Source organism: Osmerus mordax, chromosome 9 (assembly GCF_038355195.1).
Source record: "Osmerus mordax isolate fOsmMor3 chromosome 9, fOsmMor3.pri, whole genome shotgun sequence".
NCBI classification, from domain to species: Eukaryota; Metazoa; Chordata; class Actinopteri; order Osmeriformes; family Osmeridae; genus Osmerus; species Osmerus mordax.
The window spans coordinates 5,480,206-5,498,457 of NC_090058.1; the positions used below are offsets into that span (position 1 = coordinate 5,480,206).

An 18,252-nucleotide genomic window follows, 5' to 3' on the forward strand; every position below is an offset into this window, starting at 1 on the left:
GTTGCCATTAAGATCTCACTGTATTAGTTTTTTTCCCCAGCCAACAAATCCTTGTTGATGATACACATATGCACATTGTGTTGATGTGCTTTCCTAAAGGAACACACCAAGCACTCTGCAGAGTTCGGACTTCTCACTGCCATCTCACTGCAGTGGGTGGGAGTGCCAAAGACAAAATGTCTTCACAACATGATGAGGTTGTCTGGTGAGAGGCAGGATAAACATATACCCCTGCTGCTGATAGATAAAAGTATCAGGGTCACACACACACATACATGCTGCTTTCATATCCCTGTGTGAAAAGCATGTCATATCCTCTGGAGGCTGAAGCTAAACAGGAGTTCCACCTCACCATCAGATGAGAGCTGGTAGGTGAGATGAGACGAGCGTGGCTGATGTGAAGTGTGGAGACGACCTAGCTTCCCTGAGTGCTACTTACACACATTTGACACCCCCCGTTCTCGGATGGGCAAAAATTTGGTGTTGTGGTATATTTTTTCCATAGTGTTTTGTCTAAAATAATGACATTGTTTATCTTTCACAAAACCTGTTTTGAACCTTTTGAACTTTTACATACATTTTTTCAAAAACCAATTTGAGGCTAGATGAAATGCACTCACAACTGAAAAACATTTCCCTTGAGTGGAGACATCTTTCTTTCATATCATCTCCTCCCCCATCTCTATATCTACCTTTATTGTTCTCTGATCTGCCCATCCTTTGAGGGTGCATACCTATTGCTACTGGATGATTTGGCCATTCAGGGTTGATAGTTCTTGGTGGTTAAAATCTGCATGACAACCCAACACTGAATTATTAACCAGCTATAATTTCTATTTCATTACAACAATTTAATATGTATCTCTTCCTTTATGTTGTCTACTGTATACACAAGTCCCTATATATATATATAAAATTGTCTTGGTCCACTACACAGCCCAGTGATGCATTGTGTAGGAAAAAGAAGCAATGACTCAGAGACCGACACATTATTTAGCAGTGTGAGCCAAGGTTAAGAGAGTAGATATCTGCAGTTTCTTATGAAAAGATTCAGTTGAAAGAATTGCTACAGTGCACCTTTTTTAGGGGTAATTTAAAATTCCTGTGGGGAGCACATTGACTCTTTTACATTAATACTTCAGCAGGAAACTTCATCCATAGAGGTTGGAAAGGTACAGTCCATCGATCATCCTTCTGACTAATAGGGAAGGGATCCTCTGTCTACATTAGTGTATTGGATCATTAGTGTACTGTTTTGGTAGAGCTGAGTGCTATACTTGGTGAACACATAAGATTGAAAATGTAACATAAAAGGACGTGTGCTTTGCAACACATTGATTACACATAAAAATCTGTACCCAAAAGAGAGAGATACAGTAACAAGCTAAACAACGGAGTTATGGACATTAAGGATAAGCTGTGGTCGGTTAGTATGCGTACTGCTGTGTTGGAGGATATAGAGAGACTGTCCCCATTCCTGACAGAATCATTTCTCTCTTCTTATGAATAGAAGCTGGAGAGCCATGATAACATAACAATGGAGTTTTAATAGGTTCATTACAGGTGCTCCTGCATTGCAGTACTCTTTGTTATTCAGCCTCTTGATCCTTTTATCACTACTGCGGCCCTCAGTGTGTCCTTGGTGAGTGAATGAGACGGGGGAGATTGCGGTGGATGGCAGGTGAGGGAAGGGATGACAGAGAGATAGACAAGGAGTGAAAGAATGAGTGAGGGGAGGGATGAGAGATATAGTGAAGGTTGACAGGTGAAGGTAGAGATAGTGGCCTCTTCTGTACAGTATATGACATCATTCCCATTGGAGGAGCTTGTTCTCTGTCACTGAGAATACATTATGCTCTCAGGTATTGTGAAGAAGAAGAAACCACCTGACAGATATTTCTTTCACTCGCTACAGTGACGCCAAGCCTATTTGGACAACAGATCTATAGATGACAAAGTACAAAATGGTCACGGTTATCTCTTTTTCTGACTTTCCTTTTTTCTCTCTTCCTTTTTCGCAGATAAAATCATCATATATTTTCTTTTTCTTCCTCCCCCCTCTCTCTCCTTTTCCTGTTCTCTCTCTTCTTCTCCTTGCCTCTGTCTCTATTACAGGATGTCTGACGACACTGGCTCAGCTCCAGGACCCTGGAATCCCATGGGGTCCTTGGAACGTTTCATATGAATCCACATAGTAATTACTGCATTGTGCAATTTAATCATTTCATGAGTGCGGTCAGTTTGGCAAAACGCCAATTCAATTAACTAGATACTACATATGTCACTGTCTCCTTGTCCAATATAGTAGAAAGATTGGATTACCAAGCCAGAATAACAGTTTTCTGTGTGCTATCTTAATTCTGAGCAATCAAGGAACGTCAAAAGTTACACTTTCTTTCATTAATGTTTTTGTGATGCTGTATGGAGTAACATATTCCAATGGAAATTGTCCTTCCTGAAGTTTCTTATTAATGGTAAGAGGGTATTCTACTATTTGCATAACAATCAGAGCTTTTAAGCTTAAAACTTGGATTGTGTTTAAACCTATTGAACTCAATTCGCTCTTAAGGTTGCCTGGAACATCAAAGGATCTCTTTACCAGAATGCTTTAGGCAGTTGTGCAAAATCATTCACAGATTGTCTGGTGAAGGTTGGGACAGTAGGGGAAAGTTCCCAGCACACCAAGAAAGAGCATTTCTTTTTTATAAGTAGCTCAAAGCGGTGCAGCAATACAATAAATAAATGATCTTCTCTCTGAACTCAGGTTCTAATGGTCTAATCCTTAGAGAGGCCACAGAGAAACAGACAGATTTCATAATTCACTTCTTCATGATTAAACCAGCTCTCCATTCCATACAGATGTTTCTTAATCACATTTGATGTCTCTGTTCCAAATCTATAATTTATATGTAATCTAAAGAAGTACTACAGGCACAGGTAGGACCGTTTGGAATCTAATTTGGGCTTTGAAATGAGTATGGCTACAATCACTCAGAGCTCAGGCAGGAAGCCATCTTCCTTACTTGGTGAGGTAAGTCTGGTTTTCTATGAGAGATCATCATCACATTGAAGCATCAGAGGATCAAAGACCTCAGGGATGCATATTTTATCCGGCCTGCTGGTAACATGGAGAGACAGGAGTCCAGACTGATAACTGTGGTTGGAGTTAGAGAGGAGTTAGTGAGGCAGTGTGCAGACGGTCCTCCATGTTCTCTGCTGGGCAACTCAGGCTGTGGAAGGTCAAGACCACACCTGGAGTGTTCAAACAGTCCTAAACCCCACATTCACTCAGTGTCAATGGCAGTGCATATGTCATACTTCATATGTCATATTTCTCTTTCTTTGTCTCTATCCTTCTCTCTCTCTCTTACACACACACACACACACATATACACACACCCCTCTAATCTTGTATGTGTATGTATTCAACACAGAAAAGTAGGATAAATAGGGTTTACTGGATACAATCTCACCGGTGTCCGTTCTGTATTATGACTATAATAAAAGGTTAGTGAGCATGACACCAATAATGCAGACATGACCTGTGTGAGTGAGCTGCCCCAGTATCACCTGCTCCTCAGCTCTGAGACTGTCCAGTACCGTCAGGACTCTCTTTTGGAGGCACGTAGTCGCCGAGTTTAACAAACAACAGATGCATTTGTTGTTCTCACTTGTTTTTCAAAGTGTAGCTGTACAAAAGTGTAAGAGTGTTTAAATCTGACGCAAAAAGACATGCTGCATGTTCTTAAACCAGCTTCTGTCGCTGAACCAGGCATTAGATGGTGAGACCCTTTTATGTTCGAGAGCAAGACAGGGCATGTTCATTTTTCCTACTGAGAAGGAGGGGCATGAAGACAGAGGAGGCAGGAGGTGGAAAGGTTAACCAGGTATTACTGTAAACCTCCTGGAGTGGAGGCAGGAGGGGAGTTTCTGCTTGGGGAGGTGGGGAGTCGAGCAGCCTGGGGGTGAGTCTCTGGAGGACAGGGGTAAATGTAGAGGTGGGTACCTGTGTGTGTGTGTGTGGAGGAACTTTACTTCTGAAGTTAATTGGGATAAATAGTCAGTAGCGAGGTGGGCGTGAGTTCCACTTATCTCCCCAATGCAGGTGTCGGGCTCTTCTCTGATTGGCTGCCTGTGGACAGGGATTCTATCCCAGAGAGACACAGATTAAATTGCCGCTTGTTTCAGCGGAGTCTGCAGAGAATGTTCTAGATTTGTAAAAACATGCATGTAGCCGTGCATTTCTAAGAAGACTGCTTAATGCTACAGTAAACCTACCTGCAGGGAGCTCATTTGCAATCGCTTGCTGATTATCCGCAAATGGGATAGTTGCTTTCAGTCACAAAGGAGAGAGAAGATGGAAGTCCGAAACGGGCCTTGGCCCGTTACTTTATTGTAATCGTCTTCATTATCATCATCACCTCCATCATCTCCATAATATCTGCCAACAACCATAACTCTCTCTCTCTCTCCCTCTCTCTCTTTCTCTCTCTCTCTTTCTCTCTCTCTCTCTCTCTCTCTCTCTCTCTCTCTCTCTCTCTCTCTCTCTCTCTCTCTCTCTCTCTCTCTCTCTCCCTCCCTCTCTTTCCCTCTCTCTCTCTCCCTCTCTCCCCCACACAGATGAAAGAGAGCATGCTGAGCACTCAGGGGTAATTACTTTATAAGCAGCACAGCATATGGGACCATCAGGGCCATCAGGACCATCAGGGAAGCATGCTAGGGCCCCAAATACAACCTACTTCCCTGCCTCCCACCTTCCTGCCTCCTCCCTACCTCGCTGCCTTTGAAGCTGTGCCATGCATGCAGAGTGTGCTGCAATCAGCGTGCTGACGAGTGTGGGCCCTAAAGGCAGGTTTCAAGATGGAGGCACCGAAATAATCATAGCGCACCTCAGTCATTTAGAGCTGCGAACCTCCGAGCAGGTGAAGGATTGCACGCGCAAACATTTCAATCAGTAGTTTGACAGAAGAGACACCAAATGAAGCCCACCACCACATACTGTATGCAGTAAATTATCGAGTGCTTTCACATCATCAAGCTATTGAGCTTGCACGGATTTCGCCAGAGAGCACAGACAATTTGAGAAAAACGAGAATTCAAGCGGACCTTGGCTGAATATAACCTCATCATCATCATTATCCCTCTCACTATCTCCCGAAGATTCCCATAAGCTGAGTTAATAGCATTGACCAGCCAGGCAGCTGGGGTTGTGTTAATACTGATTATGAACATGGGTGGTAATGACAGCCTGATCTATTGATCTATTGATCTGAAGCCAGTTTGCATAGCAGAACATTACTCTCCATTAGAAAACCTCACATTTCTCATTAATATTCTTGTGGTGAGCATCTCTTCAGGTTGAGAGAAGAGACTGAAGCACAAAGGTCTTGTGCAGCTCGATTATCCTCTACAGTGACCTTACATGTTGAGAAACCTACGACAGTACCAAGCTCTTTACCAACGTAGAGGACCAGGTCATTTACTGGTTATGTTAGAACATCCATACCTGCATTCCCACAATGGCATCTGTGCTGGCATGGCAGCTCAGTTTCATTCTACAGAAGAAGAACACTGCCACTGTGTAAGGTGTTTTGAGCCAACATTCTGACTCACATGGCTGTGTGTTCCCCCTCCTCCTTCCTCTCCTACACTCCATGCCTCCTTTCCTTCCTCTATCCTCTGTTCTTCAGATGGTATTTTCCAGCAGCGTAGCGCTTCATGGCCTTTCCCCCTGTTGTCACTCGCATGTTGTTCCCTGGTACGCAGGGTGGCAGCGTGGCAGGGTCACATGGTCACCAGCTCAACTGACATTTTCAGTTTTTCACGCAGATTAACCCTGAGGGGCAGGATGAAAGGAGTGCCAGGCTGCGACCGACCCACACACACACACACACACCAACTGTGTCTCTGTGAGGGTCAGAGATCACAGAAAAGCAGAGCTGCCCCATACAGAGACCAGAGAGTATAGTTCAAGTCCCTGCGTTTGAAAACTCCCTTTGTTTTTCATTTGATCTTTTTCAAAGCAGTGTCACACTTGGTCCCGTTACACTCCATCATATTGTGTGGATTAAACATGGTGTCTGTTAATCCACCCTCACACAGCACTCTGAGCGGCTGATGACCCAGCGCAGGCCGGAGGACACAAACAAAGAGACGGAGAGAGAGAGTCACTGAAAGATTGAGAGAGTTGGGAAAGAGATGGAAGAAAAGACAGAGAGAGGAAGAGGGAGAGAAAGAGAGACATAGAAAGACAGAGAGAGAGAGAGAGACTGCTGGAGTGTGAAACAGAGGCTTGGCTGTGATGTCCCTGGAGATGGGATGGTTGAGGAGGGATCACAGGAGCCCCACATCACAAGACTGACGTCTCATTTAACACACACACACACGCCTGCCCACACACACATACTGTATGCACGCATACACGCAAGCCCAGTTTTGAAGTAATCTACAGTCACACTTCAAAGCTCAATGCAATCTCAAATTGGAGGGCCAGACCAGATCCCTTGATACCTAGTCTGTAGGTCTCTTTTAATGCAAAAATACACCGACAAAGATTCCTCTCGGTGACACACCATGGAACAAGAGGACGAGTTGAACCTATCTTTTACAGTCATCAGGATATCTGCAGTATCATTGCCTGTCCACTCACCGGAGGATCTCCACTTAAAATTCAATACCATGGTCAAACTCTGATGCACTTAACACACACTCACAGAGCCTATTGGAAATCCATTACAGCATGATGTACGGTGGCCTATTAGGCCCACAGGTATGTATCACCTATCCTGGGCTTTCTCTGAGTAAACAGGGAAGAGGGAGAAGCTCGATGGTAATTCCATTATAAGGATCTTGTTCTGGGAAAGTAGTAAGCGGAGGAGGTAGAGGAAGAAGGGAGGGAAGGAGAAGGTGGTGGGGGAGTGGGGAGGGGCGGCAATAGGAGTAGAGCAGTACAGGAGGAAAATGAGAAACAGGTGGCTTAACATTTACATTTAGCAGGCTTAAGAATGAAGGATGAGTAGAAAGGGGAGAACAAGAAGAGTGAGAAGAGGAAGGAGAAAGAAACAGTAGAGGAGGAGGGTTGGGGAGGAGAAGGGGGAATGTCAGGGGGAAGAGAAGAGCGAGTGTGTCCGGAAAAGGAGTTAGAAAAGGAGTTAGAAAAGGAGTAGGGGGGCATAAAAATTAGCCTTCAGTGTTTTGTATAGAGATGTAAGGAATACATTTTGGGTTGTCATGGAGACAAAGGGTGCTACTGCTACCGTACAGTAGTAAACATGGTAGAGGAGATATATTTTCCGGTCAGTAAAAATGCCCTTTTCGGGATCTTTGTCTGCTTAGAAATTCATTGCATGCACACACAAACACACATGATTATCATCTTGCACATAAGACTCAGAATTAAAGTTTTGGAGTGTATTCGTTTATGTCAATGCATTGTTTTCACCAGGGAAGTCCAAACCAAGAGAGAGAAAGATAGAGAGGCTATTGCAGTTAATTATACAGTGTTTATAAAAAATATCTTTCTGGTTCATTTCGATAATGTTCTATTACTGGGGTTTTTTCTACTTAAAGAAATGGTTACTCCAATGAATACACTGATTTTGTTCCCAGGAGAGCAACTGTATTAGGGCCTGTTGGAGTCTGCTGTGTGATATAATCTATGGGCTTGCTGCTGGGGTGGAACCATGTGTTGGCTTTGCTCAGCTCAGTGGTGTTGTTGCCTGGAGGTTGAAATCAACATACATAAAAACACCATGAAATGATTCTAACATAATCAGTTTGCTGGTGGTAGTTATGTAAAATGGCAGAAAAGGCCATAGGGAGAGAAACGATAGGAGAGGAGGGAATAGGAGAGGAGAGGAAAGGAGACGATAGGAGAGAGGAGAGCATAGGAGAGAAGAGGATAGGGGAAAAGAGAGGAGAGGAGAGAGAAGAGGGTAGGAGAGAGGAGAGAAGTTTTATGTTTCTATAATTAAAGCTCTAAAATCACAGAATGCTGAAGATCAGATTTTGAACTTTGATATAAATAGAAGGTTATAAACCTTGTTGTGGGCAGAAACATACAATGATTTAAAAAGTAATGACACATGCTAAAATTGATATGTAACCATAAAGTTATTTCGCCTAAGGAAGTGAAAGATGATTATTTTTATTAAACAGTTTCTTTTAACTGCAGTGACAAATATTTAGACTTGAAGTCAAATTAATCGGGGTCCTTGTATTTTGTGTTGTCTTGTGCTTTTTGTATGAATATATACCCAAACAGTAATTCACCTTTTCTTAACAGGGTATGTACCAAATATATGATATCATAATAGCAATAGTCTATTATTTTCCATAATAACTATTCAATCAAAAGTATAGGTAAAAACAAAACTGAATATTCCTCACAGAAAAAAAAAAAACTTTGATAGTGTAGGAGCAATTATAAGATAGATTTTACATTAGCTGTTTCAACCCGCTGGTTAAGGTTTCTCGCGGTCTCAGGTTGTTCCCGAGTTGTCAGTCTCTGTAAAAGTAGAGTTATACTCTGAGTAGTAAAATAACTCTGAGAGAAACGCGATTGGCTCACACTGGGGAACCTTGGATTGGATAACCTACAGTCTAATGATAGCCCAGGTAAGAGTCCTTCCAGTCAATCAATCAGATGTGATGATCACCTCAGTCCAGATCCAGGTCCAGGTAAGGGGAACTGCAGACTGGCCCAAGGCCATACAGTCTGTCCATTTGTTTCTCTGTATGTTTGTCTGAATGTCTGAGCACATAGCTCCAGATCTCGAGGTCAGTCACGATGACCAAGCTTGGCCTCAGCTGTTTCCCTATTCTGCAAAGCTTGTTCCACATTGTTCTCCGCTCGAGCACCAAGGTCCACTGGGGAGCCCTGACAGCAGCGGTTCTTGGCCGTGACGACGGTCCTCCGAGGGGCGAGACGGACACAGGTCCATGCGTGGTTCTGGTGTTGAAAGATGCGCTCCCCTCCCTGCCTGCCTGCCCACCAACCCCCCCACCCCCTCCCCGCCTCCCGCCAACCCCCCCCCCCACCCCACGGTTGATCTCCCGTCCCGTCAGCTGCAGAGCTGTATGGGGTGTAGCCCCTCAGCCTGACCCACCCAGACGGATGTTCCAGCGTGTCTGAAGGCACTTGGTTACCTGGCAGAGGGCAGCTCTTATTTCCACTCCGCTGGCTGTTAAACAATAGGATGTTAAGATTCTAGAACATTGCTCGTTCAGCTGCACACTAAGTAACCTTCAAATAGACTGAAGTGATTCAGTCTGGTGCCACAGTATCGTGATCGATGGGTCAAACTCATACTGGGAGACAGATGGAGAGAGGGGGAGAGCAAGAGGAGGAGGGGAGAGAGGTGATGAATGAGAGAGGTAAAGAAAGAGAGCGAGCGAGTAAGAGATGGCAAAAGAGGGAGTTGACATTCAAGGTTCTGTTTTTTCATTCGCAACTCTTTATATGTGCTTAATGGTGCCGTGTTGATACCCAAAAGTTACTGACTAGTAGCAGAAAGAGAGCAAACGAAAGACTGCATTCCAACTTACAGTATAAGTGGCCCGTTATACTCTTGAACACCCTTCTGACAGAATTCTGAAGCATTATCATGTAATCAAATGACACAGTGCAGGAGGGACAGCAAGATCAGACTGACTTTTCCACAACATCACAGCCCTGTATGAGACCCTGGACAAGACACCAGAAGAGATATGTGAGTGTGAGTGTGTGTGTGTGTACGTGTGTGTGTCTAATAGGGGCTGTAGTGGCAAACACAGCCTGTCCGATCCAGGGATGCAGAGAGGAACAGCTAGAAGAAGTCATCTGGTTGTGTTGATGAGAACACATTCTGATTGGTTAAGGACAGGACGTAGAAGGTCATATGCCCCTACAGTACATGTGTTGGCGTGCCTAGGTTTCGGCCTCAGAGTCCCAGGCCTCATACACACACACCAAGACCAGCCAGACAACACCACACACGACAGAGTATAGCTGGACTGAGGCTAGAATAATACAACCCGGTAGAGCAGTGTACAGTACAGAACAGAATAGTATGGTGAGTCCTGATGGTGAGTATACACATGGTACTCTAGTGTAGAGTACCACTAGGAGTACTTACCAAACCATCTCACAATTAGATTGCACATTTGAATAAAGCCAACTGCAAACAACATCACATGTAAAAGATACAAAGTAAATAAATACAAATAGAAACATAAAAAATTATAATTTTACATACTGAACTACAGATTTGAATGCTGTTATCCAGAAAGCAATGGAGTAGCCTGCGGCGAAGAGAAAGTAAACAAATATATTTTTGTTGTTGGTGGTGGTGGTGATCTATGTTTATCTGGGTGTGTCCTGAGGCAGCCTTGAGGCTGAGGTTGGGAAGTCAGAACACAGGGAAATAATAAGAACCGTCTCTGCTATCCTGATAAGGAGGGCTTTGGGTCAACATCCTTTTCTACATCTTTATCACTCTGCATTAAGTTGATTATGACTCAGACCCATTCATTTCTCTTTTTAAATTATGTTATTAATGAATGAACAAAGGAGGAAAAAAAACAAAACAAACAATGACAATAATTTGTTCTTGACTCCTTGTGCTTTACAAAAATATACTGTAATTTGTTTCCGTAAGTGTCCTTGTTTTCCGTAGCTTTCGCTCACTAACGGCCCCACCCTCAGCTCCACCTCCCCCTCCGTCACCCACACCACCCAGAGCAGGCCGCTGCCTCGGGCCAGAGTTGATCTCTTCTCCGTGGGCCTCCTCTGGCCTGCTGCTCCCACAGTCCCTCAGTCTGACTGAATCTTTGGTAGAAAGGGGAGGGAGGGGCTGTTGTGAGGAGGGGGCCTAGGTTGTGGAGTCCAACCCTGCAGAGTCTTCCATGGGGGGTGGCTGAGGTCGGAATGGGGTAGGGGGGTGAAAGTCTGGGCGTGTCCCGGGGGGAAGAGGGTCACCTCTGACAGCCAATCACAAACAGAGTCAGGGTGACACCCAGCTGCCATATATGAGGCGCTGTAGGAGGGGCAAAGGACCTCAGGTCTGAATGGGGGAGAAACAGAATTAAAATCAGAATCGATGTCAGAATCGTTGGTTTTATTGCACATTCCATATTCCGTTTACTTACTGATAGGGGGCGGGTCTTTACACTCTCCCTCCTCTATGGTGACATCATCGATGGCAATATCCCCCTCGATCCCCGCCCCGCGAACTCCCTCCACAACCAACTATAGGAACAAGATGGATGAAGCGTTTCAAGGTTGTTATCATAGTTTTACCAAAACATAAAAAAATTGCAATGTTGATTTTGAACAGTTGTACAAAAGCCATTAGTTAACAACAGATTATGATTTGTTTGTTTATTAAATCATTTGTTTGGATCCGCTAACACAAATTAGTTCCGCCACTGGACTGGGACTGGACTGTTGCCAAGCAACACAAACATATTCCTCCACACTTGCGACTAACAGTTGTTAATGGAAGCAGAGTGATACATATAAATTTAGCAGTCCCAGTTCTGTTATTGTTAAATATATTACTTGGTCCGAACTAAATGTTGTATAAGAATCTTCTTCATAATTTGTAATATCTCTCTGCTTTAGGTAGTATTAGTGTTGGCATAACGCAGAAGCAGCAATGACAACAGTAGGAGTGTCCGGGCAACCTTGCCCGCCCACCTGGAAAGATGCGGTTGGGAGGATGTTGATTTTAGCCTGCCTCCAGCTGTCGCCTTGGTGACCGCGCAGGGTCCACACGGAGGTCTCCGAAGGGGGCTGGGTCTTCTGGCGCAGGTACACATTCAAAGCCCCTGGAGACAGCATCATCATCATCATCATTGTAAATCAGAGTTTCTGGGTACATGTACAGCTTGTGTCTCTGTCAGGTCATCCTCATTGTTATCAAGAAACAGAGGAGACTCCGAGATAAAGATGTATAACAGGAAGAGAGAGACTAGATAGGATGTGTCTAGATTGGCATCTTCCTGGAGCATGTGCAGGAGGTCAGGGGTTCGTGTGTGTGACAGGGGCCGTCGGCTGAGGACGGACTCGTGAGAACAGGCAAGGGGGGTGGGGCTTCGGCCCCTGGGTCCAGTGGGGCCAATCGCATGCTGACGGAGGGTCAGAGAGTGATTTGTATTGGAGAGAGCGGAACAAAACAACCTAGAGGTATGTGTGTTTTCTAAGTACGTGCTAAATGTGTGTTTGTGTGACAAAAGATGATGAGAGTTTGTGTGCGTGTAGGTGTGTGTGTGTGTGTATGTGTGTGTGTGTGTGTATGTGTGAAAACAGGTTTGATTGTGGACATATATGTGGGTGTGTGATAATGATAAACATGTTTGTTGTTGGTGTGTGCACTTATGCGTGTTTGTTTTTTGTCTGCAAACACTGAGTGGTCAATCTCGGATAGCTTCTGACACCTCAGAGTTGATGTGTGATAATAAGGTGTCGGGTGAGAGAAGGACAGAACCTGGGGTGAAAGAGAAAGCCGCCTATCTACTCACCAGGGAGCAGCTCCACATATATATGGAAGCTATAAATGCTATTCTTAATCTTCCATACATTTTGGATATAGCACAAATGCTCTACAAAATAATGAATGAAAGACTACAAAATGTCAACATTCTACATTTCAAATTTCAATTTCACACTGCCGCACAAATACACAAGACCAAACAAACAAATATTTAAGACAATAATCACGTGAAAAAGAATCTTTGGCGCCTAAGACTTTTGCACAGTACTGTGGACGTGCATGCAGGATGTGTGTGCAGAGGACCTCACCTATGTGCTTGCCATACATGTGGTAGTAGAAGGCAAAGCAGTAGGAGGGGACGGCCGTCACGGTACCGTAGGGGCTCTTGGACGCCACGTTGAAAGACGGAGTCACCAAGCGAGCCTTGTCCCCCTCCAGACGAGGCCGGGACGTCTCGATGTACATGTAGAAACCTGACGGTCCAGCAGCCGTTGCACATCCATTACACAACCATAACATGAACAATGTAAGCGTAAACGTGAATATTAAAAAGCCTTGACACAACCACCCAAAAAAACACGCGTCAGGATCTCTTTTCTACACTGAGAGAGTTTGAAGGGAGCGGGGGACTGAGACACTCCCTGGCTTCGTCTGAACGCCCCGGATAATTAAAAGTCGTCGATTAATGATGCCCCTCTCCATCTCAGCACATCGTCAAATGCTTCAGCTAAATGTCCCCCCATGGACCCAGGTCTGTTAATTGGTTTATTCTAATGGCCTGGGAGGGGACTGGAGGAGAACTGTGGGAGAGAGGGACTTGATTATTTTTATTTTCCTTTTCAAAAGAAAAGCTGCTCCTCAGCTTCCACTGGCCGTCTGAGACTGACGGGTGCCGACAGCCAATCATAATTCACAAAGATGGTACCTTCCCCCTGACGGGAAACCACACACTGTCCCTACAGCAGAGCAAGAGATCTCAGTCACCTCTCCCTCTCTCTCTCCCTCTCTCTCTCCCTCTTTGTTCTTCTCTTTTCATGCATACATTACATTTGTGTGTGTGATTGCCTGTGTGTGTGTGTGTGTGTTGACCTTGCTTGGAGCCACTGCGGTCACTGCTAGGCCCAGTGTTGGGGGTGTACTTGGTGTCTCTTGTGGCAGCACTATGGCGTGTCCAGTCAAACTCATCAGTCTTATCCTGGGTGAACATGCACACCGCCTCGTCCTCAAAACCACACTGGAATTCTCCTGCACATGACATTAACACAAACACACACATACAAAGTTAGGTACAACTCATGTTAAGTATTTTTCCAAATTGACTGCCACTAAACAGTAACATTTTCAGCCTAACCGTAACACTTTGTAATGCATTGCCAACTTCATCTTACAGCAGCAATACTGCATGTTAAAGGTGATGAAAGACAGGGAAAGTAATTAATCATGTACACCACGGTAAAGTACTTTCTGACCTTAACAATCTCTTCACTACAGTTAATGTAACATTAATGAGTTGTTTACGGCAGACATTAAACATCTGACTCATCATAAACTTCTTTCTGCTCTGTCTCTGTTAAGTCAGGACAGCTGTGCATGATGGGTAATAAAATGTTTACGCTACAATCTGCCTGAGGGAGAAAGTAGGAAGGGATGAAGGGAGGAGGAGAGGGATACTTACTCAGATGAGGGTTGACAGGAGCTGAAAGACAAAAGAGGGATACATCTGAGAAAAGAGCTGAAACTTCCAGAATAACCGAGTCTTATAGGGACAGTTAACCTCTGCACACAGCGAGGAGCAGTCAGTGATAATGACCAGACCTTCAGATAGGACCAGAATAGTAAAGCAGGAGAACCAAAACAACAGCTGTTCAAAAAGACAAACAATTCTGGAAATGAAAGAGAGAGAGATAGTGAGAGAGAGAGAGAAAAGTAAGGGAGGTGCAGAGAGAGAGATAAGAGAGGCAGAGATAGAGTGGTCCAATTGCTGAAACCTCAATGAATTAATTAAAAAATCAAGCTTTAAGCCATCAACAGCTCGTTACATCTCATATCTATGAAATTATTGTCATTTTAGCAGTGGCGGTGCAATGCTGGAGTGTGGGTGTTTGTTGTAAATATTGTCAGATGTTAATGATTTGTCCATATTGTTGTTGTTTTTTTCCCTAAAGCTGCAATCTAGAAGGCAATTATGCATTGGAGTTTCCATCCCCCTCCTTACTAAAGCAGCCAGCTGTTCCCTGTGAGGGAGGGAGGGGAGGGGAGGCAAGGGAGAGGAGGGAGGTTGTCTTGGTTGAGGAGAACAGATGTTGCATATTTGGCAACACACTCTGCATTAGCTGATAAGTGACAGACTCTGGGTGCTCTTTGAGCCCAGTGCACCACAGACAGCACCGCAGAGGAGGAGGAAGAGAGGGGTTTGGAGAGAAAGTGGAAAAGGAAAGGGAGGTGAAGGAGAAGGAAGAACAACACTGGTTTTGAGACGTGTCCATTCAGCTTCTCTCCAGGGTCTCTGGGCCAGAACGGACATGGTCTGAATCCACAACTCTTAACAGCAGACACCGCGATACAATAGTAAATATGAGAAGTGATCTGCTGTGTGTGAGAAGTGTGTGTAGAGTGTATGCGTGGGTGTGTGAGTGTGTGGAGCCTGGTATAAAGTATGTGTGTGTGTGGGTGTGTGTGTGTACAGCCTAGCCCCAGGCAGCGGAGGCTGTTGTGTTATCCAGAAGAAGGAATGGACTTGCTGCCAATGCTACTTAGAATCTGAGAGCTGTGATGATGTGTGACTGGAGTGTGTATGTGGAGTGTTGAGGGGTGTTTGAAAATGTTGGTGGAGTGTGTGCGTGTGACGTGGGTGTGTGGAATGTACATTCGATTTAATTGTGTGTGTTGAAGAGTGTGTGTGGAGTGTGTGAGGGACTGGAATAGCATTCTCTAGCCAGACAGCATCAAGCCTCCAGTCCTGCATGGTGAAAATCCACCACCATTTGCTCACATCTACCAGTTAATTATATGATGTGCCAGCCTGTTGATTGTCAAGGCTTAATTCTCACATTGTCACAACCTACAAACATCTACCACCATCATCTTCATGCTCTATAACACTGGGCGTAGGAGAGATGGTCTTCCTGTCCAGAGAGGTAGCACCTACTTGATGTCAGGGGCTGGCACGGGCTGTTCACTACAGGACTGGAAGGCCAGTTAAGAGATGAGCACCAAGGCATTTAGCAGGTAATTGTAGTTACAGTGGATTTGAGGTAATGGGTCTTAGTGAGGCACCTGGGTAGAGTGATTATCTGTCGTGCATGCCGTGTCACTGTTCTGAGTCATTATCGCCTCTCAGTGTCACACGACGATGAGGCGCAGCTGGACTGGAGGCTGGATTGTCACACATATCTACTCACAGCCAATTTGTGCGTGGGTGAGAGAGTAGAGAGAGTGTGTGTGTGTGTGTGTCTGTAGAGCATCTCCGTGCTGTCATTAGCCTGCCAGTGTGTCTGGCAGCTGCCATATTGAACTGGGACAGAAGCCAGAGAAGGAACTGCCCTGCAAACACTACTCTCTCTACCTGCAGGTAGCAAAACTGTTCAAGCAACCAGAGACATTCAAACTTCATGGGGGCACTTCTCTGAAAGAAGGGATGCCTAACAAATGGACAAACGGATGGATTTATGAAAGAATGAATGGATGATGGATGGATGAATGGATGGATGGCGATGCTCTTCACTCCTGCTTGCCCCTCTCACCTGGTTAGAGGGAGCACACAGGCAGTAAACAAGCTGGAAGTATTTAATCACCAGGTCAGTGAACCGAGCCAGAGAGCTGTGTCCTCCTCCCAGAGTCACATGGGTTCAGCAGGGGGCAGAGGATTGGACAGCAGCTCTACAGAGCCGAGGTCCCTGATGAGGCGTTCAACTCTGAGAGAATCTGGACCACATGATGTTAGCAACTAACTGGCCAATCCTAGCTGGAGGGGTTCAATTATTTTCCAGGTAAAGCTGATATTTCCTTGTCTTATTTGGTGGGAGTCGAATGACAAAGAAGTGGAGTGGAGAAGAAAGGAGATTAAGGAGTAACAGTTTCATAAGTTAGGTTGAGCAGTGGCTGATTTTAGTCAAAAGCAAATCGTATTATCAGTCCAACAGAACATTTTTCTTCCCTCAATCCCCTCCCTAATCACACCTGCGAAATGATCTAATAATATTTTCTTAACCAGCAGGGGTCTCTATTACCATTTAAATCATTCGCCCATTATGACAGCACACCTCTGCCCCAGAGCAGATTAGTACGACCTGCACCACACAACTGCCTGTCCATGTAGCCTTTCAACTGGGGCGTAGGTGGCCTATGATAAAGGATAGTTCAACTGTGTTGATGCAGGTCCACACTGCAGCCATTGTAGAGGGGGATTGCGTGAGGGGCCATGACATGACAATAACGGAGCATTTAAAGAATGTTCCATTGTGCCCACATGTTCCAATTTCCTTAGACAGCTTCCAGCTTCCTGTTTATTGTGTATTCCGTAAACAAAGAGAACTGTTGATAAAAGTCCAAGGATGGACTGCCCTTACCTCCCTTGAAAAAAAATGAAATGAAAACGTAACAATTGGCACTTCATAGAACGGAATGGATGGAAACAGAACTGAATAATGGACTAAATGGAACAGAAAAGCAAAGCATCAATAAAAAAAGGAATGCTGGGCCTCTGAGTTAGAAAACAGCAGGTTAGATGAAATGCTAAAATGCCTCTGGTCTCTGCTTACCACTGTATCGGATCATCCTTTCAGTGGAGTCTCCTTCTCCGAAGCGGGTGATGGGGGTGAGGCGGACAAGGTACGCCTCAGGCTTGATCAGCTCGGTCAGGTTGTAGGTGATCAACTCTCCCTTCTGGATGGGAGCCTCCATGGAGATCTCCTGCTCCCACCATCGAGACTGACTGGTCTGGTGGAGAGAGAGAGAGAGAGAGAGAGCGAGAGAGAGGGAGAGAGAGAGAGAGAGAGAGAGAGAGAGAGGGAGAGAGAGACAGGGCATAATGAGAACCCAACACAAACACATTGTAGAGGTCTAACGTCAACGGGACTCGTTTGCGTCTATTGTCACATAATAAATACACTTGTTTACGAGGCAAACAAAACCTGGCCACGTTTACACACACACACACACGCGCACACACACATGCACCCACACACTTTCTCAACAGAAGCCGCTCTGCCACTTTGTCACTAATGACTGTTGATGTTGGCGATGACAACTGGCATGTGTGATATTTCCCTGGGTGCAGAGCATTGTGCCAGCCCCGCTCTGGGCGCCCTGGTGTGACAGAGAGGGGGATTATAGCTGTGACGAAACTGGGAGAAGATGATTGGCTGAGCAAGGAGAGAAACAGGAATATGGGTTGGTGGGAAGTCAGCATCCCTGAGAGAAAACACTAGAAATGATTTTGTTTCCAATATCAGGACCACTCACCTCTCTCATCTCGTGCTCATCTATTTTCTTTCCCACTCCCTCTTTCTGATTCTCTATCAATTTCTGGTTCTCTCTCTGACTTTTCACAAAACCACTTTCCCATCTCCAACAATGGTCTCTCTCTCTCTTTCTTTCTCCCTCTCTCCCAGCTGTGTTGCTAGCTGATGTGAAGCAGTAATATAACCTTAAAGCTTGTAGGACAGCCTGACATCCTGAGGCAGGGCACAGAGCTGGAGCCCGAGGCATCTCCCCAAACTCCCTTCATCAGCAGATCCTCTCTCTTGGATATGCACGTAGAAGGTGTGTGTCTTCCCAC

General features: G+C 45.1%; 1 protein-coding gene across 1 annotated transcript in view; it reads right to left on the reverse strand.

Moving 5' to 3' along the window:
• Positions 1-10,802: 10,802 nt before the first annotated feature.
• Positions 10,803-18,252, reverse strand: part of mdga2a (MAM domain containing glycosylphosphatidylinositol anchor 2a) — a 37,338-nt gene continuing 29,888 nt past the window's right edge. The window contains 7 exon segments of the mRNA XM_067243272.1: positions 10,803-11,042; positions 11,128-11,227; positions 11,678-11,808; positions 12,782-12,946; positions 13,563-13,718; positions 14,149-14,169; positions 17,234-17,411. Coding sequence (XP_067099373.1) covers positions 10,954-11,042; positions 11,128-11,227; positions 11,678-11,808; positions 12,782-12,946; positions 13,563-13,718; positions 14,149-14,169; positions 17,234-17,411 — 840 coding nt within the window. The 3' untranslated portion in view covers positions 10,803-10,953.